A 25,863-nucleotide genomic window follows, 5' to 3' on the forward strand; every position below is an offset into this window, starting at 1 on the left:
CTGAGTTTAAATAAAGTTATACATGGGCGCAAAGAAAAAAATGAATGAATGCACTGAGCTTGCGCAGACCTGCGTTTGGTACCGGAATGCGGAATCGAAATCTCTTCACGCATGTCCTTTAGTGATTGTCAGCGTTTCCTTAATAAAGATAAGTGAAAAGTGGGAGGTGCAGTACGCAGACTGTACGGGAAGCGTGGCGCTTGTTCAGTCAAAGAGTTTAGAGTGGCATAGGGAACATGGCGTTTCTAAACGTTGCATCGTCGCGGCTTCTCAGCAAAACACTGCAGTTAGGCGGTAGAGTACAGGTAAGTAGGTTTGTTGCAGCATGGAGTTAATTGGCAAAAGAATTGGAATCGTGTAACTTATGTAATTACCACAGTAGGCGGGGCTAACTTGACATTTGGAACGGGTAAGGTGAAGGTCACCTCCTCTTTTTACTGTATAAGTGACGTTTTGTCTCCGAAGTTCTAGGTTATCGGGCGAAACTGTTTAGTTCCATGTGCTGGAATTTACCTTCATAAGCTTAGTCGTTATTGTAGAGTGCGGCTAACAGTTAATGGGCCATTATAGTGTGGTTTGTATTTTATGTTAATAGGACTCAGTTTTGGAAGAAGGTCTGCTTGCCTCCACTCCATGTGCATCACTGTGTTTTACATTAAAAAAAAAAAACAATAGAAGTGTTGAGGTGGATGGCTTATATGCTTTTTGTGTTTTGTGCCGGATTTAAGGGTCATTTAATGAAAGATTGGGTAATTGTCTAATACTGTTATTCTGTTAGTCCGATGTGTTCTAATCTTTTTATTGGGGGACCCAAAGTAAGGGGCACTTATCTAAAAATTCTTGTGCCCCCTGCTATTGCAGATTAACATAACAGGCCTCACAGTCCAGACAGGGGAAACTTGTATATTTTGGGGAAAAAACCTCACAAGCACTTTGGCTTCCACACTAATATGGAGCAGCCCGATGAGGCCATCCTGTACCTGTTCCCCCTTAATCACTGAATGCCATTAGCTTTATGTGGCCCAGGAGAATTGTACTTAGTCCACATTTGCCTTCTCGTACATTTTTCTTCTTACTGGATATAAAAATACCTGCAAGAAGAGGATTGGTTTCCATTATTTTCAGATTTGCAAAGTATTAATAAATGAGGTCCTGTGTATCCAAACTCTGCAAAGGCTACACAGAGGTGGCTAGGAGGTTTTGGAGCCCCATCTTGGCACTATGACGTGGTTTCACCAAAAACTCCAAAAAGTGGCCAATTTTCGTTTTGACCAAGTGTCAACTCAGATTTTTCATTGTGGCAGCACTCTTGAATTTCTGGACACTTAGGGGCATATTTATTTACAATGGAGGCAAACATCACTGGTAATGTTACCCATAGCAACCAATCAGCAATTTAGAATTGTCACCCACAAGTTCGAAAAAAAAAAAAAATCTGATAGGGTCTATTTAATTAGCCATGAACCCTTGAGGGCTCTGGCACACGGGGGAGATTAGTCGCCCGCGACAAAACTCCCTGTTCGCGGGCGACTAATCTCCCCGAGTTGCCTACCCCTGCCATCCCAGCGGCGAACATGTAAGTCGCTGGCGGAATGGCGGGTCATGGCAACTTGGGGAGATTAGTCGCCCGCGAACAGGGAGTTTTGTCGCGGGCGACTAATCTCCCCCGTGTGCCAGAGCCCTCAAGGGTTCATGGCTAATTAAATAGACCCAATCAGATTTTTTTTTTTTTTTGCCAGAGCCCTGAAGGTAAATGACTAGGTATAAAATAATCAATTTAGCAAACTCATAAAGGTAAAGTATTAAGATAACATTGAGTGTATAGTTCAAAGTGTCAGTGTATGCGGGTTGACTAAGCATTCTATCAAGAAATGCCAGGTTCATTGGCAGGACATGCAGAGCAAACTCCAAAATATTGGCATTTTATTGCCAATAGATTAGTTGCCATAGTGCAAGCTAGAAAGATATATCTATTCTGCAGAAAGCTTTACCATACCTAAGGGCCGTGGCAGACTGGGAGACTAGTCGCCCGCGACAAATCTCCCTTGTCGTGGGCGACTAGTCTCCCCGCCTTGAGAGGAAACTTTTGTGATTTTGGGGAAATCGCGGTGCCATATATGCCATCCCACCAGCGATTTACATACTCACCGGTGGGATGGTATTTCGGGGAGACTAGTCGCCCACGACAAGGGAGATTTGTCTCGGGCGACTAGTCTTCCCCGTCTGCCACGGCCCTAAGTAAACTTCCATATAAGCTTCTCTGTTTGTTTAAGATAACAGCTGCCATTTTAGTTTTGTCTGAATTCACTTGCCTGCCTAAACACTGCTGCTATAACAGCGCTAAGCTTGTATTACACAGCAGAGATGGGAGGGGGAGGAGAAGGAGAGAGGAGCAAACTCAGCACACTCATGCCATGCCCTGAAGGATTTTTTTTAGAGCAGGAAGTTTAACACACAAAGGAGAGAAATGTGGTGTTTCTTTTCAGAGAGGACTCAGAGCAGCTTTTCTGTGAGTGCTTATAGCTGAATATACATAGAACTTTCTGATAAAGCTTACTTACTTTTTACCTTTCCTTCTCCTTTAAGGACATATAGTTGTAGTAGAAGAGTTGACCATCATGCAGTGTTTTTATCAACTATAAAGGAGAGGTCAGCGAAGGCTTTGGTATGAGTGTGCACAAATAAAATAAAAGGTAGAGCAGGACATACAAGATAGATTATCCATTGCTTGCAATCTGTTTTGTAATCCTGCTCTCTTAATTGTTCATAAGACAGTTCACAAGATCTCTCCTTGTTTAGATGTCATGCTGCTTAAAACTGCTTCCTTTGCAGAGCTTCAAAATGCATCCTGCTTGAAATACCTAACTTTCAGCCATAGACGAGCTTCACTATCCATCAAAGTTTTAAACTGTTCAGAAGACCCTTGGAATTTATATTTATGATTTTACTTTGGAATCTATTGAGGTGTTGGCAATGCTGCAAACTGATTTTTCCTACGTTCTAGCTGAATTGGAGCGCAAGACAAACCCATCATGTTGCTTTAAACCTGTGTTTGATGCTTATATGTACCTGTGTCAGAGAAATCCTCCACGGGGAAATGCAGGGTGAAACACCCATATGTAAAAGCCACTCCAAGATGGTGGTCGCATCCGTTCCTGGACCAACGTTGTGCTGAAAGCAAATTTCAGTAACCCTGCATTTTCTCCTTTGCTGAATAATCAACTGCTTCAGGAGAATATTTCCACACCTTCACAGCTCTCACTGAAAAAAACTTTTTTCACATCTTAAGATTTAGCCTCCTTTCTGCTATGCTAAATGGCTGCCTTTGTGTCTGCCAGAAGGACTTGATATAGTGATGTATAAAGTTGCTTGTATGATCAACTCATATAGTTCTACATATTTACCTGGCCTTCAGTTCTTTTTCTACTTTGTAAACCTTCCCTACGTTTTACCTTTCATACCCTTCATCAGATTAGTTACTTTTTCTTATCAGTAAATGTTTTATTTAAATATATTCAAATGCTATATTAAAAATATACCTATATATAGTAAAACAGGCGGTATGCAATAATCAATATATATAATATGCTGAGGAAAGCTGAAGCCTCTGACATGTTTATTATTGAAGGAATACATATTGACAATGTACTATTATTTTAAAGAAACTGTATGTGTTATTGAGCATTTGCATTTTTTATTTAAATAAAACACTGGTTGCTTGTCTTTAACTAAGGCCAAGGTCTAATGACAGATGTCAAGGAAAAACTTGGGAAAAAAAGCAGATAGATAAGGCTCGGCAAGTCTTTGGAATTGGATATGTCTTATTGTGTCTCATGTGAGGAAGTCAAACTCTAAAAAGATTGAGATTTATAGTTTCTCCAATTTTTGTGGAAAGAAGTAGAATTGTAGAAAATTTTATAACAACATATTGTATGCTTTTGTATAAACTATCTTTATACTTAAATATAGTCTACCCATCTGGGTTAAACAGGAGCGCACACTCAATTAAGTGGGGCAGATGCCTGAGTGCACACAAAAAAATCACATACAGAAAGTTTGGTACAACACAGGACTTGTGAACCTTTGACAGGGTTGGCTGATACACTGGTTGTAATGATAGTTAAAAGAGACATAGGGTCCGATTCACTAAAGTCCGAAATAAGGAGTGCTATTTATAGCATGCGTTAAAAATCTTATCACTTCTTATTTTTGGCTCGATTCACTAAAAGGACACTTGTCATAATTAAGAAGCGATGTTCTTGGCGTTATTTATCTTACAATGACATATTTTAATGGAAAAAACTATGCGATAAGCGTTATAGGGGCCGATTCACTAAAGGTCAATAACGCTTATCGCATAGTTTTTTTCATTAAAAAGCATGCGATAATTAAGTACCGATTCATCAAAGTCATTTCGCATGTGTTAATCCGCATATCGCATGCACAAAAAAAACGCATTGCGTTAATTAGCGAATAGAAATAGTACTAACGCATGATTCACAAACACATATGAAGCGTTAAACGTGCAAAATATCGTGTTAATCTGTGTGAATATTAACCCTACTTGGGGCAGGCGGTACTTAAAGAAAATTGCGGTTCGTGAGCTATTGGCAACACAACATGGAGTTTGCAGTCGTATTTTTTCAAGTATATGTTGGCCCTAGAGTGATGCATCCTCCAGTTTTCAGGGAAATGGTGGTTTTCAGAAAGTAATGGTTACGTGCGTAATATATTGCGCTCTGCAAGTATCCTTTTAGTGAATCGAGTGAAAAATAAGAAGTGATAAGATTTTTAACGCATGTTATAAATAGCACTCCTTATTTCGGACTTTAGTGAATCGGGCCCATAAAGTTTATTTAAAGGTGGCGATACACCGGCAGATTTCATCTGCATAGAAACCCCTGACAAGCAGGTTTGATTTTCCCATTGGATCGAGGACCGCATCGGCTTGTTAATGTGGTCCTTGGTCTGATGGCCCATATAGCAGCTGTTTTAATTCAATTGTTTCTATTTAGATCCTCCTTTTTTATTCAATCTTATGTTTGTTAGTAGTAAAAACATTTGTAAAGCCACATTTAAATGGTAAAAGTGTTGGGAAGCAAACACAAGCATGAAAATAATCCCGGGGGTGCTAAATGAGTGCTATGATTGGCTATTTGGTAGCCCCCTATGTGGACTGGCAGCCTACATAAGGTTTTTTTTTGGCAGCACACCTGGTTTTTACGCAAACAAAATTTGCCCAAAAGCCAGGAATTCAAAAATAAATTTGCCTTGAGGCCACTGGGAGCAACATGTTGCTAGCAAGCCACTGGTCATGGATCACTGGCTTACGGGTTGCTTGGATTTTACTTTATAGACTAAAAAGATAGGAAAATAATTAGAAGACTGTATAGAATAGGAAAATAATTGCTAATTGTGTGTTGTAATTCTTAAACTATCCCTTTAAAAAGTATTAAATATGTCCTTAATATGTCTTTCATTTATGAGCTAAAATGGAGTGTATTCCTTTTTCAGAATTGCACTGCAACTTGTACAGCAGCAACACGTAACTTTCACTTCTCAGTATATGGAAGAAAGGACACTTCAGCAAAACTTTCTGATTCGGTAAATTTACCTCTTTTTGTATGCAAGCTGTTGAATGTTCACTTATCACGATGTTGCTTTTCATGTCTAACCCATACTTTCCAAGTGTCCCACAAGGTGCGGGACAGTCCCGAATTTTAGATGGCTGCCCGCAGTCCCGGATTATCTATTAAATATCCCACATTATCATCAAGTCTATAGCTGCCTGATAATTCATATTCTCAGACCTGTGGCAAACGCGCAAATTTGTAAGGCTGCATGTGTAAATGTCTACAAACATGGGCGTGTTTTTGAGGGCTGACATGTAAACTAAGGGGGCATGGCTACACAGTGGGCATCTGTTCTGCTTTTCAGTTCTAAAATGTTGGAAGGCATGCTAACCCAACAAACAATATGCTGTCTTTCGATGTTTTTCCAAAGAATAAGTGCATTAAAGTAGCTTGCTCCCAGCTTTGAAAATGTTTGTATGCCCCTAAAGCAGGGGTAGGAAACCTATGGCTCAGGAGCCAGATGTGGCTCTTTTGATGGCTGCATCTGGCTCGCTGCCAAATCTTTAATAAAAAAAATAACGGGGGCGTGGCCTGCGCTCGGCGGATAGAAGACGTATAAGCCTTAGAACACGTCTTCTATCTGCCGAGCGTAGGCCATGCCCTCCTTCGCATCGCATCCGGCATCCTTGGCACCCAACCTACCTTGCCCCTGCACTCGGTGGATAGAAGACGTGTTCTAAGCCTTCAAACACGTCTTCTATCTGCTGAGCGCAGGCCATGCCCTCCTCTGCATCGCATCTGCATCCGGCATCCTTGGAACCCACCCTACCTTGCCCCGCAGCATCCGTGGCCAAACATATTGTATGGCTCTCACGGAATTACATTTTAAAATATGTGGTGTTTATGGCTCTCTCAGCCAAAAAGGTTCCCGACCCCTGCCCTAAAGGGAAAACTGATAACATATCAGTATCTCTCTTTAACTTTTCACGATTACATTATGCACCTCTTTAACAAACATGCACACCAAATCATAGTACAGGCATAGGACCCGTTATCCAGAATGCTCGGGACCACGGGTATTCTGGATAAGGGGTCTTTCCGTAATTTGGATATCCATATCTTAAGTCTACAAAAAAATCAATAAAACACGAATTAATACCTGTACAGGTGTGGAATCTGTTATCCAGAATGTTCCGGATAAGGGATCTTTCCGTAGTTTGGATTTCCATTCTTTAAGTTTACTAAAAATCATTTAACATTAAATAAACCCAACAAGGTTGTTCTGCATCCAATAAGGATTAATTATATCTAAGGATCAAGTACAAGGTACTGTTTTAATATTACAGAGCAAAAATTAGAATCATTTGTTAAAAATGGAGTATATGGGAGATGGCCTTTCTGGGTAACAGGTTTTCAGATAATGGACCAGTCGCAGAAATACCCCTTCACATAAATATGCTCACAACTTTCTCCCTCAACCCATCTTCCAGGTGGAGCTTCCCTATTTGTCCTCTGACAAAGCTCAACAGTCCCCATCCCTGACAAATTTTTAATTCCAGCAATAGCATGTGGTTGTTTTTTTTTCCCCCTTTCGCTTTCCTGAGCATCAAGTCCAAGGGCTGTCTAGCTGAACAAGAACTGGTGGAACAATAACTTTTTTTACCATGCCTAGCCACCACAGATATGCAGTACATTTATTAACATAATTTATTTAAATACAGTGCATATCAATACGTGTCAGTAGGAAATTACAAATTAAATAATGGCATCAAATTACACACACTGGAGTGAGTTTTTAACTTTAACCCCTGGGGAGAATAAGAGAGGTGGGGTAGAGGAAGAACTGAGATGTGGAGAGATATAGAGAGAATCAGTTGCTATAAGGATGGCTACCATGGTATAACGTTATGTATCACTTACAGCAGTGCTGTCCAACTTCTGTGGTTCTGAGGGCCAAAATGTTTCCGTCCTACGTGGTTGAGGGCCGATAATGGAAGCCTGTTTTGACCACTCCCCTTTTTTAAACCACACCCACTTGAAACCACACCTGTGTTATCACATGACCATGCCCATATTAATGGTGGTATTACAGCAAAAACCTGCCATACTCTGCCTTCCCTACCCTGCCTGTGTGTGCCATACTCTATACCTGCCCTATGCTGCCTGTGTTTGCCATAATCTGCCTGCCCTACCCTGCTTGTGTGTGCCATACTCTGCCTGCCCTACCCTGCCTGTGTGTGCCATACTCTGCCTGCCCTATGTTGGCTGTGTGCTGGCACTGCTCCTACAGTCTGCACAATAACTATATATTAAAAAACTTTTTAATTGCAGTACCACCTCAGTATATGTTCTTTTTGTAGTGTGCAGGGTTTATTTGTGGGTTTCTACTGCTCCTACAGTCTGAGGTGTGAACAATGTGGGTGATTACAGTCTGAGCCTGAGGTGTGAACAATGCAGGGGGTGAACAATTTAGGGATTAAAAAGTGTGAACAACACAGGGGATTACATATTTAATCAATACAGGAGGATTACAGCCTGAATCTGAGGTGAGAACCATGCAGGGGGCCAGTTAATCACAGTACTGATACCATTTAAAGCTTACACAAAGGTAAGCCATCAAAGCAGCCAGACAGGTGGGGGGGCCACAGAGAGGGGGGTTGAGGGCCGCCAGTTGGACAGCACTGACCTACAGTTTTGATATGTCCGGCAACTTGGGTAATGGGTAGTTGTGCTAAGCCAGGAAAGAGATGCTTACAGTAAAAACTGTTGGGTGTTACTTCTGTTAGTATAGGATTAGTATGCAGCACATTGTTAACATAAGTGGACAATTCACACACTTAACAGAATTGCTCATTGCATGTCTTTTTCTAAGGTGGAATTTTAAGCAAGTGGTAGAAAAAGGTTGAACAAGTATGAACTGTGTTATGCTAATTTTTTAATTTGCCCAAAATTTATAAAGGTTTAAAAACTACCTTCATTATTTTTATTGCATTCTCAAAGTACAGCTATTGTCAAGCAGCAAATATTGAGCATTCTTCTTATAATCAAACCAATTGGCTGTAATTGTATAAATGCCACTATATTTATACAGTACCACATTCACACAGTGGATTGTGTCATTTGTTTTCATTTTACCAGTGTTTGAATACTTGAGCTAGTCATTATAGAAAAGATTTGCCGTGTATGAGAAAAATATTGAACCTTGGGTCATAATTTTTTTTTTTATATTACCAGATCTCAACACAGTATCCTGTAGTTGATCATGACTTTGATGCAGTTGTTGTTGGTGCTGGTGGTGCTGGATTACGGGCTGCGTTTGGATTGTCTGAAGCTGGCTTCAATACAGCTTGCATAACTAAGCTATTTCCTACCAGATCTCACACTGTTGCTGCACAGGTAAGTGATATTTTGAGGAGATAGTATATTTTGCTATTGTAGGGATCAAAAGGAATGGAATTGCTTAGTATTAATTTCCAAATATATTTTAACCACGGAATGTGTAGTTGAACTGTAATAGCAATGAAAGACAAATACATAATTCTATACATTAGCAGTTTAAAGGGTTTAAACTTACTACGCATTTTTAAATTTAATAGATACAAGGTAAATTACCATTTAATCCAACTATGTTAAAAAAAAAAAGCCCTTGATTAAAAACAGATAAATAAGGTCATTATAGGAAATTGGCAGCAAGGTGGAAATATCTGATCCCCTGAGGGCTGCAGTCTCAATTGTTACCTTTCCCAATACTGTAGTAGCAGAGGCTAGAAATCCTAAAAAATGCAGTCCCACAGGCAAGTAGAACAGATTAAAATAATCTTGGAATTATGCATTTGTATTTAGTAAGGTAAAAATGACCGCACAAAGATCTAAATGTATGAAATGTAATATGGCAGAGGCAGGCTTCCTTCTTTTGATCTGGGACTGTCCTAAAGTAATAACCTACTGGGCAAAAGTCACCCACCATATAAATGACCTGGTATTGAGCTAGTAAACGGTACATTGCTACTGATCGAATTGACATTCAACGCCCGGGGTACAACCTGGAAATTTGAGAAAATATGGGAACCCTGGCTATACGCCAACCCTGGCATATCCCTATCAATGACAAACCCACACAACCCTTTGTGTACTCTGATGCCACACTGCTTTTCAGTCTTAAAACTAAGTATGTAAGCAACTTTATGATGTAAGTGCCAACTTCATTTATCTGTTTTATTTTTATTGTTTTGTTTGTTTGTAAAGTGCAAAATAAAACCTTTTTCTTTTGGCCGCAAAGAAAGAAACTGACTATTACCCCATTATTACTTGGGCATTACGTGTATAATTAAAGTACTTTGCAAATCAAACATGAAACCCAATGTGTTTTTTTTTTTTTTTTTTTTTTTTATTAAAGCGTCTGTACTTTTCCATTTAGCAATTCATAGATGTCCCTGCACTCCTCACATTTCACATCCTTTCTCACAGTCTATAATTGTGTAGCCTGTGTGTGGGGGAATAAAATGTACATAAGTTTGTATAGTGTAAGTAAAGTTTATTTTGCTTAATTAATATAATAGAAAAGGATTTACCATTATTTCTAGAGTGACAGGTCCCCTCTACTTTTGGTTCTGTACATTACCTGATGCAGTTGAAGTGAAGACTTTCAGCTTTAATTCAGTGGGGTGAACAAACCGAATGCATAAAAATGTAAGGCCACTAAAGCATTTTTTAACACAGTCCCTTCATTTCAAGGGCTCAAAAGTAATTGGACAATTGACTCAAAGGCTATTTCATGGGCAGGTGTTGGCAAGTCCGTCATTATGTAATTATCGATTAAGCAGAGGGTGCACTGCAAGGTATAAGCCTCAAGAATAGAAAGGCTAGATTGGACTAAAGAACATCTAAAAAAAGCCAGCACAGTTCTGGAAAAAAATTCTTTGGACAGATGAAACCAAGATCAACCTATACCAGAATGATGGCAAGAAAAAAGTATGGAGAACAGCGTTCGGCTTTTCACTCTACTGCGCATGCGCGAGGAGGAAGCAGGAAGCGCCGGCAGCTACCCCGGGCTGGTGCTGTTCTCTCCGTACGGGGGCACCAGCCCGGGGTACAAGGTAGGCGTTCTAAGTCACTTGGGGGTGCCTAACATTTTGGCACCCCCATGTGACTTAGCCTTTCCTTCTCCTTTAAATCACATTTAGCCTGTAGCTATAAAAAAAAAAATACAGAACTGTAATTGAAATTTTTCATTTAGCCTAGATATTAAAGAGTCTCCAAAGAATCCAAAAATCTTCAGCACCCCCACTTTAACTTAATTCTTATTCTGTGTATCTAGTAGAGTTAGGAAAGTCAGGCTCTTTCATTATCATTTGTTAATGTACTAGTTAAAATAGTACATCAAAACATGTCCCTCTTGTTGTGTCACCCACACATAAAAAGCTGAATAAAAAAAAGTCCATGGTAAATTAAACATGAAACCTACCTTTTACCCCAGGCTAGTGCCCCTGTTGGGAGAGAACAGCACCAGCCCGAGGTACCTGCAGCGCTTCCTTCTTCCTGGTTCGCGAGCGTGCCTATGCGCAGTAGAGTGAAAGGCCGAACTTTAACAGAGAAGTCGGCTTTTCACTCTACTGCGCATGCGCCTACCGCATAGTCGCAGCTAAACGAAGCAGGAAGGAGGAAGCACATCGCTCCAGGTACCCCGGGCTGGTGCTGTTTTCTCCTAACAGGGTTACCAGCCCGGGGTACAAGGTAAGCGATTAAAGTCAGTTGGGGGTGCCTAATATATTGGCACCCTGAAGTGACTTTGCCTTTCCTTGTCCTTTAAAACATCCATACCTGTTGGAAATGTATTTTAACATCTGAGTTGTCAATCATATATTATGCATACATATATATATATGCATAGAGGAATTATTTCTTCAGGTCAAATAATTATAGCCTAGTTGCTGGAAGGATCTTTCTATAGTGCTGTTATGATATTTTTAAGAGGTTAAACATGATTTAAACCATATTTTTTTTCTTTGGCACTATACATTTAAAAGGAAGCAGAAATAAAAAGCGCAAATATATTATTAGTAGATGGAACTGACACCAGTCAGTCTCCTTTAATAATCCAAACATCATGGTAGAGTTGTTTGCAACAGGGAAAGGAAAGTAAATAAATATAAAAAATGTTAAGTTGAAAAGCCACATTAATAAACTTTTTATATCTCAAAAGCGTAAAAATAATAAATTTTGTTCTAGTTTAGAGCTGCCACTGGGAAACTTGGTAGTTGTAAAAATAAAATAAAAAAATGTTTAATTTGTTGTGTGCTATTAAAAAAAAAAGTTTTGTGAAGGTAAACAGCCCCTATATATTTTTTTAACTAAATGAAGGGTGGAATTAATGCTGCGCTGGGTAATATGGAAGATGATGACTGGAGGTGGCACTTCTATGACACGGTTAAGGGTTCAGACTGGCTTGGTGATCAAGATGCCATCCATTATATGACTGAGCAAGCACCAGCTTCTGTCATTGAGGTGAGTACCACCTAAAGATTAGTATAGACCAATTTTTACATTTCTAAATTAGTCTGCCTTATGCAGAAGCTTGTTTATTTGTATCTATTTTCTCTGCATTAACGAAAATTTAGTTATGGAAAAATATATACAGCACTGTACATTACTCTTTGTCTGCTAAGTACGTATGAGCTGGCATGCAAAGGTTCTAACTGCCAAGAACATATTATATCATAGGTATGGTGCCTATGGCGGGAGGAACGCTAATGTAATTCCAATATTTAAAAGGGATTAGGAGCTCAGCCAATTTGTTTGGAAATTTAAGGGATTATTTTTAAGATTGTGTTCTGGAGAATGGTCTTATTGGTAGCAATAAGCATGACTTTATGAAGCATAAATTATGTGGCACAAATATAATTGCTTTTTATGATGTAAGTAGGAAGCTAGGCAGTGGAGATGCAGTGATGTGATCTCTTTGGCTTTTGTTATGGCGTTTGATACAGTGCTTAGTAATGGTCTTAGTAATGTTGTACTGAATACCAACCAATCCTATTGAGTTTGTTTAATGTTTAAATGATTTTTAATAGACTTAAGGTAAGGTGATCTGGATTACAAGCATCCTGGATAATAGATCCCATACCTGTATTGCTTAAAGGGATTCTTTTTTTCTGATTTTTATAGTGTACTTTTTATTTCTAAATTCTAAATTACACTGTTTACATAGCAAATAATTTACTTTACTAATTTACTACCATTTAAATTGTTAAATTGTTCTTGAACCAACAAATGTGGTGTTGGTTTTTTTTTGTCATATTGGTATGTAGTGCATTGAGTCTGAGCTTTCAGAAAGGGCCCAATGCTACACATTAGAACTGATTTCAGATAACCTATTGTTTCTGCTACTCCCATGCAAGTGGAGGAGTCCCAAGCTGGACTTGGATTTCTTACTATTGAGTGCTATTCTGATGAAAAATATTGCTAGCCCCATTTAAAATTAAATCTAAACAAAATCTGCTTGTGTTTTTGAAAAAGCAGATTTCAGTGCATTCTGCTGGAGAAGCTCTATTAACTGATGTGTTTTGAAAAAAACATGTTTGAGAGCAGATAGGTTGGTATTGTCCCACTGAACCTATAGGCTATGCAGGGCTGCCATATCTTTAAAAACATATCATTTATCAGTAATGAGGCTAGTCCATTTCCCATTTGTAAAAATCCAATTGATTTTGTTTTTAAACATATTATAAATTATAGAAGGGGACCTCCAGAACCTTGATAAAATCTGTCTTGCTGCCAGAAAAAATGATTTAAAATATGATAGGTGTTGCTTTATACTGGTGACTCCTGCAGGTGGGGCTCCAATTAGTGCTACTTATTGGTCTTTTTGTAAGTTTACTTGCGGTACTGAGTAGATCACATTATATCCTCTTAACATGGCCCTACATTGTAAAATCGGCTTGTTTGTTGAGATCACTAAGCGAGCAGATCTTCTCCCAATATACCCACTTACTATTGGACAATATTGGGCTAATTTGGTTGCCTGGCCCTAGAGCCAAAGGGTCAAATTAAAATGGTGGGTATAGGCGCTGTTGGTTCGGGGAATGCATAAACTAGTCGATACGACTGAAAAATAAAATCTGCCCGATCAAGATCTGGACAATTTCAGGCCAGATGTCGAGGAGGCCCATTGTTCGTGCCAATACACTGGCATATAAGCTGTCGAATCAGTCTAAAGGACCAATATTGGCAGCAACAAAACTCTCCAAGTCTTTTTACATTTGACTGTGGCTCACAAATAAGAATTGCTTTGGTTTACACTTTGTTGTTGAGGTGTGAAGTTATCACCATTCCTTAACTGAAAGAGCTTTCTAAGGCCTTAAGAAACAAAGCTATAGATGCCTAAAAAGATCGCTAAACAATTGGACATTAACTATATTAACAGCGCTGCGGAATATGTTGGCGCTTTATAAATAAATGTAAATAATAATAATATTCCACTGTCAAGAAAATCATCTTACAAGTGAAAAAGACACTGCCAACTTGCCCAGACCATGCTATCCTAGTTCAGCCTGATACGAGAATGTGAGATGCAGAAAGAAGTCTCTATAAACCTCAGGCATTAAAACTCATTCATTAAAACCCTCTCCTCATAGCCATTCTTATTAACTGGTGACAGATTAAGTGATGAACTAAAAAAGTGTTGGCTTAGCATATGACAGCAAAGGTATAGCTTTATACAACCAATCCTTAATAAACCCTGCTTCATTAGCCTCTAAAGTCTGTTTGTTCTCTGCACTTGAGATGGAAAAGGAGGAAAATATAAAAGGGGTTACGAATAAAGGAATAATTTTGTGACCTTTTTTTCTGCTTTTGAAAATGTTTTCTACTAGATGAGCGGTATGATGAGCCTTGAAATTGCAGTAGTTGTCTGCAGCATAGTGCTAGTCACGGAGTACATTGGAAGCTAATAAATGCAAAGTCTTTGTTTTTTTTTTTGATGGTTGCCACTTATTTTGCCAAAGATTTAATTGATAAGGTAGAATATTTGGAGAAGGTGTGGGAGGCACTAGTTACAGTTAATTCCTTTAAAGTACCTCTCTCCATTTTATAGATTTTTCAGATGTGTAAATGTCTTATGGGTAGAAATTTTTTCAACACTAAGGGGCTGATTTACTAACCCACGAATCCGACCCGAATTGGAAAAGTTCCGACTTGAAAACGAACATTTTGCGACTTTTTCGTATGTTTTGCGATTTTTTCGGATTCTTTACGAATTTTTCGTTACCAATACGATTTTTGCGTAAAAACGCGAGTTTTTCGTATCCATTACGAAAGTTGTGTAAAAAGTTGCGCATTTTTCGTAGCGTTAAAACTTACGCGAAAAGTTGCGCATTTTTCGCGTAAGTTTTAACGCTACGAAAAATGCGCAACTTTTTACGCAACTTTCGTAATGGATACGAAAACTCGCGTTTTTACGCAAAAATCTTATTGGTAACGAAAAATTCGGAAAGAATCCGAAAAAATCGCAAAACGTACGAAAAAATAGCAAAATACCGATCATTACGAAAAAAACGCAATCGGACTCCATTCGACCCGTTCGTGGGTAAGTAAATCAGCCCCTAAATGTACTATAAAAGCTCATTGTGCTCTGATCTGCTGTTGAGAAGCTAAGTTTATGGAGTTATCAGAAATTACTAAATGTTAGCATTAAAATGTTTGTGTTATTACATTTGTCAAAGATGATGATGATGTTGCCGTGCTGATAGTTAATTATAATGCTTAATGCACTGGTTTGACATATAATGCACCCTTGTAAATGTTATGTTGTATGTCTATTGTATTGAGTCAGTCCCAAAACTCAGGTAATTGACAACAGCCCAGAAACTCTGAATCAGCAGAAGAGAAGATGTAATATTACTATTAATATTACTATTGTTTATTACTCTTTTGTGTGGCTCAGCTGGAAAATTACGGAATGCCTTTCAGCAGAACTGAGCAGGGGAAAATCTACCAGCGTGCATTTGGAGGTCAGAGTCTTAAGTTTGGAAAAGGAGGACAGGCTCACCGTTGTTGCTGTGTGGCAGACAGAACAGGCCATTCCTTGCTGCACACTCTCTATGGAAGGGTAAGGCAATCATAGTTTCATGTAGGAAAACATCAGCTTTAAGTATATGGGATACTTATTTTCACTTGAACCATGGGTGGTATTTAATGGAAAGCATATGTGCACTGCTTACATGGGGGATTTTTTTTTTTTGTGTAGTCTCTTCGGTATGATACCAGTTATTTTGTGGAATACTTTGCCCTAGACCTTTTGATGGAAAATGGTGAATGCCGGGGTGTGATAGCCCTCTGTATGGAAGATGGATCAATACATCGCTTCAGGGCCAAGAACACCGTGATAGCGACTGGGTAAAGTACAGATTTTATACAAGTAATAAAGCTCTGATGCCAAATAAAATCCCATCCTACAGGTATGGTATCCGTTATCCAGAAACACATTATCCAGAAAGTTTCAAATTATGGGAAGGCCATCTCCCCTAGACTCCATTATAAGCAAATAATTCTAATTTTTAAAAATTATTTCTTTTTTTCCTCTAATAATAAAATAGTGCCTTGTACTTGATCCCAACTAAGATACAATTAATCCTTATTGCAAGCAAAACACTCCTATTGGGTTTATTTAATGTTTAAACAATCTTTTAGTAGACTTGTGGAGATCCAAATTACAGAAAGATCCCTTATCTGGAAAACCTCTGGTCCTGAGCATTCTGGATAATGGGTACCAAAGCTTTATTTTAAACTGTAAGCACATTATGATGAGCAAGTTTAAATGAATTGTGGCAAGTGTAACATTACCAAGCAGCGTTAGGTAAGGATTTTGCAGCCTCATCATAATCATTATTTAGTCACATAGTACCAGCAAGTTACGCAGTTCATCGCTTAAATATTTATCTAAGTTAATTATAAGTAGTATATAAGGCACCTAATATAGAAACAAGTAATTTGAGCATATGTACGTTTGTATATATTTTTTTTTATGGGAAGCCGTGATAAGAACTTCAGCAGTGTAGGTGCCTGCTCTCTCTTGGATTAGAGGAGGAAAATTTAAGATGTAGAATTTATTATAGACTTTAGAAGGGAGAGATGGTAGTTAGGATGGACAAGTTACAGTAGTCTAAGCTGTATAGGATGAGAACATGCATTAGCCTTTTATATGTTTAATTCCTTTTAAAAGAAAAGAGATGGATTTTGGCAATAAAAAAAAAGTGTGCGGTTTAGACAGTGGTGTTAATATAGTCGGAAAAGGAGAGATAGGAGTTAAGGATTACCAGACAACTGTAATTTAAGCGACAGGACACATCGCAAGTGTAAGACTTTTTTCTTGTTTGGGTGGGTAGGGGAAAGTTCGAAGTAAGTGGAGTAAGAGTTGGAGTAAGCTTAGTAGAACAGTGTTTGTTTGAGTAGAGAGGTATAGGGTCAAGAGGCTTCGGAGGTCATTATAGGATAGAAAGAATTAAGGCAGACAGAAGGGGGCTTAGAATGATGGAAATAGTTTGTATTAATAGATGTGGGAATATTTGTTATTGTAAATCAAAGTACTATAGTACTCTTGTGCTACACTCAGGCGTAGTCTTAATTAAATATAAATTACAGGCACGCTATTAACAGTTCTCTTGCTGTGTAAAAAGCATGTATATCTGTGATGTAAATAAAGGATATTGCTGTTAGTAACTGTGCGCAGTATGTAACATAAATGGTCCATCCCATGCATATGGGCGGTACGTTGATTTAAAAAGTGATTAAAATACTCCGGTGGAACTCTAATATCATTGCACTAAGGTGTCAGCTCTTCAGATGGACGATGCAGCTCTGCTGGGAGTAGTGAGGATGGAATGTTAATGTTAAAGGAACAGTAACACCAAATTTGTTTTAATACCTAATTCCCCCAAAACAGCTATGAATTCCTCTGTGTACTGAACCAAAAGTCAGCTTCACACTGATGGTCTAAAGCAGGGGTCCCCAACTGCTGGGCCGTGGACGGCCTGTGTGTGCCCTACTCTGCCTTCCCTATGCTACTTGTGTGTATGGCGTACGCAGGAAGCAAAGGGCAGGTAGAGTATGGCACAAACAGGCAGCATAGGGCAGGCAGTACATACAATGACACAATACTGGCACTGCTCCTACAGTCTGAGGTGTGAACAATGTGGGGTTTTACAGTCTGAACCTGAGGTGTGAACAATGCAGGGGGTGAACAATACAGGGCTTAAAAGGTGTAAACAACACAGGGGGTTACAGCCCGAATCTGAGGTGTAAACAATGCAGGGGGTTAGTTTAATCTCAGTGCTGATACCATTATAAGCTTACACAAAGGTAAGCAGTGTCAGCAGCCAGACAGGTAGGGGGCCATGGGCTGGATGTGGGCCGCCTGTTGGACAGCACTGTAATCTTTAAACTTAATCTTTAAATACCTGCCAACTCTGGTTGTTAAAAGGTTAACCGAAAAGCTGTCCATACACGCACGTTTCGTGTGATTTTGGAACCGTGTGTGAGCTCAAAAATATCCCAATAATTTTCATACCATGGCGATCAGTCAATTTCGACAGGTTAGCAAATTTCTGTTGGGTAACAATAAAATATGCGCGTGTATCTGATGATATCCTTGGGGGACCTACAAGTCACTTTTGTATGATTGTTGTCTGCCATCTATTTCATGTTCAGAACATCCTTCAATTTGATGAGGCTTTATCCTAGAATTTCAGTCTGAATGTTAATTTTACATTATTGCATGTAAACGTACAATCGGTATCCGAACGTTGTCGGAAGAAGGCTAAAATCTGAATGTGTACGGCCACCATAAGTCTGCAGCATTTCTTTTATCATTTAGCATTTCTTCTCTGTTGCTCACCCACTCAGCATGCCCCCTTTAGTATTTGCTTTGGTGGTTAGCGATGACAGCATGGGCACCCATCCTCAAAAAAACCTTCCCTTGATTCCACCTCTCCTACCAACTATTGTCCTATTTCCCTACTTCCGTTTGTATCCCAATAGTTGAAAAGGCTTGTTTACAACTGTAAAAGTAAGCAATGATCTTTTTCTGGCAAAGTCCTAAAGGTCACCATGCCATACTCATCCTTCTAGATCTCTCCACAGCGTTTGACACAGTTGACAGCCCACTCCACTTAAACATTCTGTATTCAGTTGGCATTTGTAAGAAGAGGCTCTGTCTTAGGCCCTCTGCTTTTCTCACACTACTTATTTAGAAAAAATGGAAAATTCAGTACAATGTTAATGCTGATGACACCCAGCTCTACCTGTCTACTCCTGACCACCTCCTTCAGTCCTTCCCAAGTTACAGACTGCCTATCATCTCCTAGATGTCACATCGCCACCTGAAACAATCTTTCTAAAGCAGAATTTCCTGCAACATCTTCCCCTGTCCCTTAGATTTCACTCAGTCAATAACCTCACTTTTTAGGGCTCTGGCACACGGGGAGATTAGTCGCCCGCGGCAAAACTCCCTGTTCGCGGGCGACTAATCTCCCCGTGTGCCAGAGCCCTTAATCAACCACACAAGGACACTGTCTAGAAATTATCTTAGAGTCCAAACACATGCCAAATCTTATTGTATTAATCTGTGCAACATTGCCTGAATACGCCCCCTTATCTATTACAACTTACTCCTTGCAGGCATGCCAATGCACCATCTTTCACAAGATTCATTCATCTATCTCACCATTCCACATCAGCTGCTCCCCTATGCATATCCCTTCACTGGCAATCTTCTCTAGAATCAAATTCAAATAACTAACACTCGCATTTAAGTTGCCTTAACACTGAAGCCCCTCCCTATATTTTTGCCTTGATTTTAAAATGCACTCCTTTGCATAACCTGCGCTCGACTGTCTCCTTTCTCCTCCTTTTATCACTTCACCCCATTTTTGACTGCAAGGCTTCTCTCAGGATTCTGCCTGGCTCTCGAACTCTCTGCCTTGAACAGTTAGATTCTTCCCTTCTTTCCAAACTTTTAAATGCTCCCTAAAGACCCACCTGTTTAGTGAAGTATATTCAGTGTTCCTTGATTAACCGGACATTAACATGGCAGGGCCCTCTAATCCTATTCTTACTCTGTAAACCCTTGCTTGTTAAATTATTGTAAGATCCCTGTTCGTAATAAACTAATGTAAAGTGCTGCATAATTTGCTGGCTTTAATTTAAATAAATGATAATGATAATACTCCATTGTTTGCAGTAGCAGGCAGACAGATAACAAGGCAGTCTGTATTGGCTCTCCCTGTAGCCCTCCTTGTTAAAGCTGGCCATACACGTGGCGATCTCACGATGTTTCGTACGACCGTCGGTCGCACGAAACATCGTCAGATCCGCCACACACCATTCAGGGCTGAATCGGCAGGTAAGGAGGTAGAAACAATAGGATTTCTACCTCCTTCTGCCGATTCAGCTCTGAAGGGAGAATTTTGGTCAGGCGCCTTCTATGGCGCCCGATCAAAATTTTCTAACCTGGCCGATCGGCGAGTCGACCGATATCAGCAGCTTCCTGCGATATCGGTCGGCTCGCTGACATGCCATACACGCACCGATTATCGTACGAAACGAGGTTTCGTACGATAATATCGGTGCGTGTATGGCCACCTTAAGGGGTCTGGCACACAAGGAGATTTGTCGCCGGTGATTTTTAAAAGAGCGATTTGGCGACAAGACGCCAATGCTAAATCAATGGAAATCGCCAGCATCAAAACATACGAGGCTACTTCAAATCGCCTGCTGTTTCAAATCGCACACAGACCCTTTTCTGAGCGACTTGAGTAAACATGAGGGGGGTTAACTGTTGAGTGTACCATGGGTAGCAGATCGCCTGGAGCTCAACTCGCATGAAATCTCTTCGTGGGTATTGTCATGGCGACTTGTCGCCAAAGCACCAGGGGGAAAAAACGCAGGCGACAAATCTCCTCGTTTGCCAGAGCCCTAAACGTATCTAGATCAATTGTAAACAAATCACTTTATAAGCTCTTTCTTTCTCAGGGGATACGGACGTACATTTTTCAGCTGTACCTCTGCTCATACCTGCACTGGAGATGGTACTGCAATGGTTACAAGAGCTGGGCTTCCATGCCAGGATTTAGAATTTGTGCAGTTCCACCCTACAGGTACTGTCCGTTTCAGTTAAGTCAGTAAATAAGGATTAACACAGTGGTTAGCATAGAGTCTAAATGTTTTCTTTTTTTCTGTGTGAGTTACCACAAAAATACTTTAAGATTAACTGGCTCAAATGAAATCTCTTTGTGCTTCTGTGTCTATGGTTGTAAACTTAAAGCAGCCCTGAAGTAGGACAGATGTGAATTCTATTTCTAAAGCTGTGCTCTAATATGTTGTGCCATTTAAATAGATGTATTACTTGTATTGTCCCTTTCCTGCATACATTTTCTAAACATACAGTGTTTTCTGTTAAAGTTTTATATTGCTTTTTTTGTTTGTTTATAAAATAATGATACAATGTGGGAAAGAGTCCCGATAAAAGATACTAAGAAAACGTGAGAAGAAGGAAAGAAAAAAAGTTAGAACTACCAAAATAATTTTAGGAAGCAGAGTCTGACAGAAGGCCATAGTGTTAATAAGTTTTCATAAATTCCCAAAGACAGATTGTGTGATAATATAGATAATATATTGGGGAGTGCCAGTGTAGTATCCGCATAGTTCAGTAATCCCTGCCAGATCTCCTGTATCAGAGAGCATTCCCAAAATACACAAAAGTATATGCCGACAGCATTAAGAAACTTAGAACATTGGTCAGAGACTGCTGTGTACGTCCTAGCCAACCTTTGTGGAGTTGGATACACTGGAACAAAAAGCATGAAGTTATACAACGATCGGTAAGCATTTCTTGCTCATTCCTTCTCTGCGCCGATCGGTGTATATCTCCCTTGCTATTCACACACATCTTATAGCTCTTCAGCCCTTTACAGACTGGTGCATGCGCATAATATAAATGCCGACCACTTTTAAAATATATGCACAGGAAACATGGTGCCTGCTACAGAGCAGCGGCAGTTATACCTAACCTACCTACCTAACCTAAAAAGGCACCCCAGAAAAAAGAATAGGTATTTTTCAAAATAATCTTAGCGATCAGCTATTGCCAAGGGGGGGGGGTTATTAAATAATGGACACTTAGGCTAAAGGGTTTCCTTGTTCTTGCAAATTTCCAAGTGGCTATAAAGGAAGCTGACCCCATGGTCCAGGCCCCTCATCCCCTGGGCTACCCGCGACTATGGAGTCTGCTTTTCTCTATAGTTATGCCACTGACACCCACCAATTGCTGGGAAAAAAGTTGTGTGTATTAGACCTATTTGGCAGGTCCTCTAGTTTAACAGTTAACTTGGCCAAATAAACCATTCTACCTGTAAGCCTACCCTCAGCAGCAATACATACCCCTGCTAACACCTCAGCGAGTTGAACAATATAAGTATCTAAGCATACAGGTCCACTTGGATTAAACTTATTACTGTGATCCGAATATTGAACCATTAATGCGAGCTATAATGCATAAATTGTCCATCTGCTCCAAGCCTCCCCTCAACATACTGGGTAGAATCAATATGGTTACAATGGTATTCTTGCCCAAACTATTTGTTTCATAATGCACCTGTTTACTACAGGTATAAGACCTGTTATCTGGGGTTTTCCAGCTAAGTGGTCTTTTTGTAATTTGGATCTCCATATCTTTAGTCTGATAAATACTAATTTAAACATTAAATAGCACAATAGGATTGTTTTACCTCCAGTAAAGATAAATTACAGTGGAGGAAATAATTATTTGACCCCTCACTGATTTTGTAAGTTTGTCCAATGACAAAGAAATGAAAAGTCTCAGAACAGTATTATTTCAATGGTAGGTTTATTTTAACAGTGGCAGATAGCACATCAAAAGGAAAATCGAAAAAATAACTTTAAATAAAAGATAGCAACTGATTTGCATTTCATTGAGTGAAATAAGTTTTTGAACCCTCTAACAAAAAAGACTTAATACTTAGTGGAAAAACCCTTGTTTGCAAGCACAGAGGTCAAACGTTTCTTGTAATTGATGACCAAGTTTGCGCACATTTTAGGAGGAATGTTGGTCCACTCCTCTTTGCAGATCATCTCTAAATCCCTAAGGTTTCGAGGCTGTCTCTGTGCAACTCTGAGCTTGAGCTCCCTCCATAGGTTTTCTATTGGATTAAGGCCCGGAGACTGACTAGGCCACTCCATGACCTTAATGTGCTTCTTCTTGAGCCACTCCTTTGTTGCCTTTGCTGTATGTTTTGGGTCATTGTCGTGCTGGAACACCCATCCACGACCCATTTTCAGTTTCCTGGCAGAGGGAAGGATTTCACAATACATGGCTCCGTCCATTTTCCCGTTAATGCGAATAAGTTGTCCTGTGCCCTTAGCAGAAAAACACCCCCAAAGCAAAATGTTTCCACCCCCATGCTTGACGGTGGGGACGGTGTTTTGGGGGTCATAGGCAGCATTTTTCTTCCTCCAAACACAGCGAGTTGAGTTAATGCCAAAGAGCTCTATTTTGGTCTCATCAGACCACAGCACCTTCTCCCAGTCACTCACAGAATCATTCAGGTGTTCATTGGCAAACTTCAGACGGGCCTGCACATGTGCCTTCTTGAGCAGGGGGACCTTGCGAGCCCTGCAGGATTTTAATCCATTGCGGTGTAATGTGTTTCCAATGGTTTTCTTGGTGACTGTGGTCCCTGCTAATTTGAGGTCATTAACTAACTCCTCCCGTGTAGTTCTAGGATGCTTTTTCACCTTTCTCAGAATCATTGACACCCCACGAGGTGAGATCTTGCGTGGAGCCCCAGAGCGAGGTCGATTGATGGTCATTTTGTGCTCCTTCCATTTTCGAACAATCGCACCAACAGTTGTCACCTTCTCTCCCAGCTTCTTGCTAATGGTTTTGTAGCCCATTCCAGCCTTGTGCAGGTCTACAATTTAGTCTCTGACATCCTTGGACAGCTCTTTGGTCTTTCCCATGTTGGAGAGTTTGGAGTCTGCTTGATTGATTGATTCTGTGGACAGGTGTCTTTTATACAGGTGACTAGTTAAGACAGGTGTCCTTAATGAGGTTGACTAATTGAGTAGAAGTGTCTAACCACTCTGTGGGAGCCAGAACTCTTAATGGTTGGTAGGGGTTCAAAAACGTATTTCACTCAATGAAATGCAAATCAGTTGCTATCTTTTATTTAAAGTTATTTTTTCAATTTTCCTTTTGATGTGCTATCTGCCACTGTTAAAATAAACCTACCATTGAAATGATACTGTTCTGAGACTTTTCATTTCTTTGTCATTGGACAAACTTACAAAATCAGTGAGGGGTCAAATAATTATTTCCTCCACTGTATATATTAGCTAGGATAAAGTACAAGGTAATTATTATAACAGAGAAAAAGTCAAATCAATTTAAAAAATTTAAATTATTTGACTAAAATAACGTCTATGGGAAAAGACCTTTCCTTAATTACGAGCTTCCCGGATAATGGATTCCATACCTGTACCTGCGGCACCGTTCTCAAGACTTTATGCTAACAGTCTTTGGATAAACAGAGCTCACAGTAATAACTGTACCAGAAGACAAAGGTGGCCTGGCCATGCCACATTTCTTCTCAATTACTAAGTCTCCCTGCTAATGCATGTAGAGGAATGTATTGGCCTCTCAGCAGAAGATACTGCTACTAGAACAGCAGCCACTGAGGCCAGCTCTTTTCGAATGCCCGGCCAACCTCCCCTTTGGGTGCAGAACTCAGAACGCAGAAAGTGGATGTGCGATTATCATATTCCAAGCAGGTACTCTGACCTGTAAAAAGTCTCTGTTACTCGACTGGTTTTCCATCCACAATTTCATCCAGTATTCCCCCCCGTGGCTTGATCCTACTCTGAAGCGCCTACTCACAATTCCAGAGCTACAAATATTGGTGAGGTGTAAAATTAAATATTTTGCCCATTAAATTCTTAAATCATGTACAGATCTATCCCAAGAATTTAATTACTTTGCACCATGTTCAATCTATGCCCAAGCGTGAGCTCAGGGTTCCAGATAAGGAAAAGCAGCTATGAAATATTTACAATCTGCTAAATGCCCAGAGCATTATATATAAAAACATATGGATACAGTGTATAAACTTTGGACAGTGATGACTGGGATAATTTCACTGATCACATCAACTGTGATCAGTAGTGTGGATATTCTTATTCAATATAGGGTGATCAACAGAATGTACTTTACACCAGTACGTCTACATAAAATATTCATTATACTTAGAGTTACTTCTTTTTATGAGACAGAGCTTATGTTAACTTTATGTTTTCAATAGTTTATTTTCAGTTTCTATACCCATTTTGCAGTGTAAACAATCACCACTTGGGAAGTCGTTCTTCATAACTGAGACTTTCCATAACTTTAATTAACATAGGTGCCCTTCTTTTGGTTCATTCTAATTATATAATATCCCGTAAACAGGGGAATATCCTCTGTAAACAGACCCTCTTCTTCCACAATTCTATCCTGCTTTTAATGCAGCCAAAACCTAGTTTGCCCTTGAAACTGCTGGGTGGCATTGCTTGCGACAGACGATTTTATTATACACATTAAGGGTATAAGTGGCTTGCATATTTTTACTTTCCCACTGTATAACCGTACATTTACCAGCACTGAATGTCTTCTGATTGCCTTGGTAGAATCCAAATAAATCACATCTGCAAACCCACTGTTGAAGTTCTAATTTACTTTATCATAAACAGCAATTAAATGTGTCTATCATGGTCTGTCCTTTATGAAGCCATGCTCATTACTGCTAGAATGCCAGAACATAATTTTCAATTTGGTCCCTTAACAAACTTGCCCACCACAGATGGGCCTATACCATACTTGATTAAAATGATTCTAAGAAGAAATCAGAAAAAAGGCCTGATTAAAACTAAACTAAGTTCTCTAAGTACTCATGAATGCATCATGTCTTCATGTCTTGCTCATATTGACTTTGAATAAACTATTTAAGTACCATTCCATGTCTCAAACTGAGACTTCCTGTGCCCCTATTGTGTGGGTGGGAAATTCTGACTCCTCAGTTGTATACATTGAAGAGAATGACTAAAAAAATAAACTTGCTTTTTCTGAATCCTTTATAACCAAATTATTTAATGGAGCCACATTCTCTGCCTGCATCTTTCCACCTTTTACTGACTTAGTATTGATGCAATAAGAGGTTTGCTCTTATTTTACCAGATTGCAGGCCTA

The 25,863-nt window shown here is 39.6% G+C and overlaps 1 protein-coding gene across 1 annotated transcript in view; it reads left to right on the forward strand.

The window, feature by feature from the left end:
* Window positions 1–176: 176 nt before the first annotated feature.
* sdha (succinate dehydrogenase complex subunit A, flavoprotein (Fp)) overlaps window positions 177–25,863 on the forward strand; it is a 48,283-nt gene continuing 22,596 nt past the window's right edge. The window contains exons 1-7 of the mRNA NM_001015989.2: window positions 177–305; window positions 5,515–5,604; window positions 8,808–8,969; window positions 11,934–12,077; window positions 15,514–15,678; window positions 15,817–15,965; window positions 20,598–20,722. Of these exons, the coding sequence (NP_001015989.1) occupies window positions 237–305; window positions 5,515–5,604; window positions 8,808–8,969; window positions 11,934–12,077; window positions 15,514–15,678; window positions 15,817–15,965; window positions 20,598–20,722 (904 nt within the window). The 5' untranslated portion in view covers window positions 177–236. The remainder of the gene's footprint in view (window positions 306–5,514; window positions 5,605–8,807; window positions 8,970–11,933; window positions 12,078–15,513; window positions 15,679–15,816; window positions 15,966–20,597; window positions 20,723–25,863) is intronic.

The sequence above is a fragment of the Xenopus tropicalis genome, chromosome 6, assembly GCF_000004195.4.
Source record: "Xenopus tropicalis strain Nigerian chromosome 6, UCB_Xtro_10.0, whole genome shotgun sequence".
Lineage (NCBI taxonomy): Eukaryota > Metazoa > Chordata > Amphibia > Anura > Pipidae > Xenopus > Xenopus tropicalis.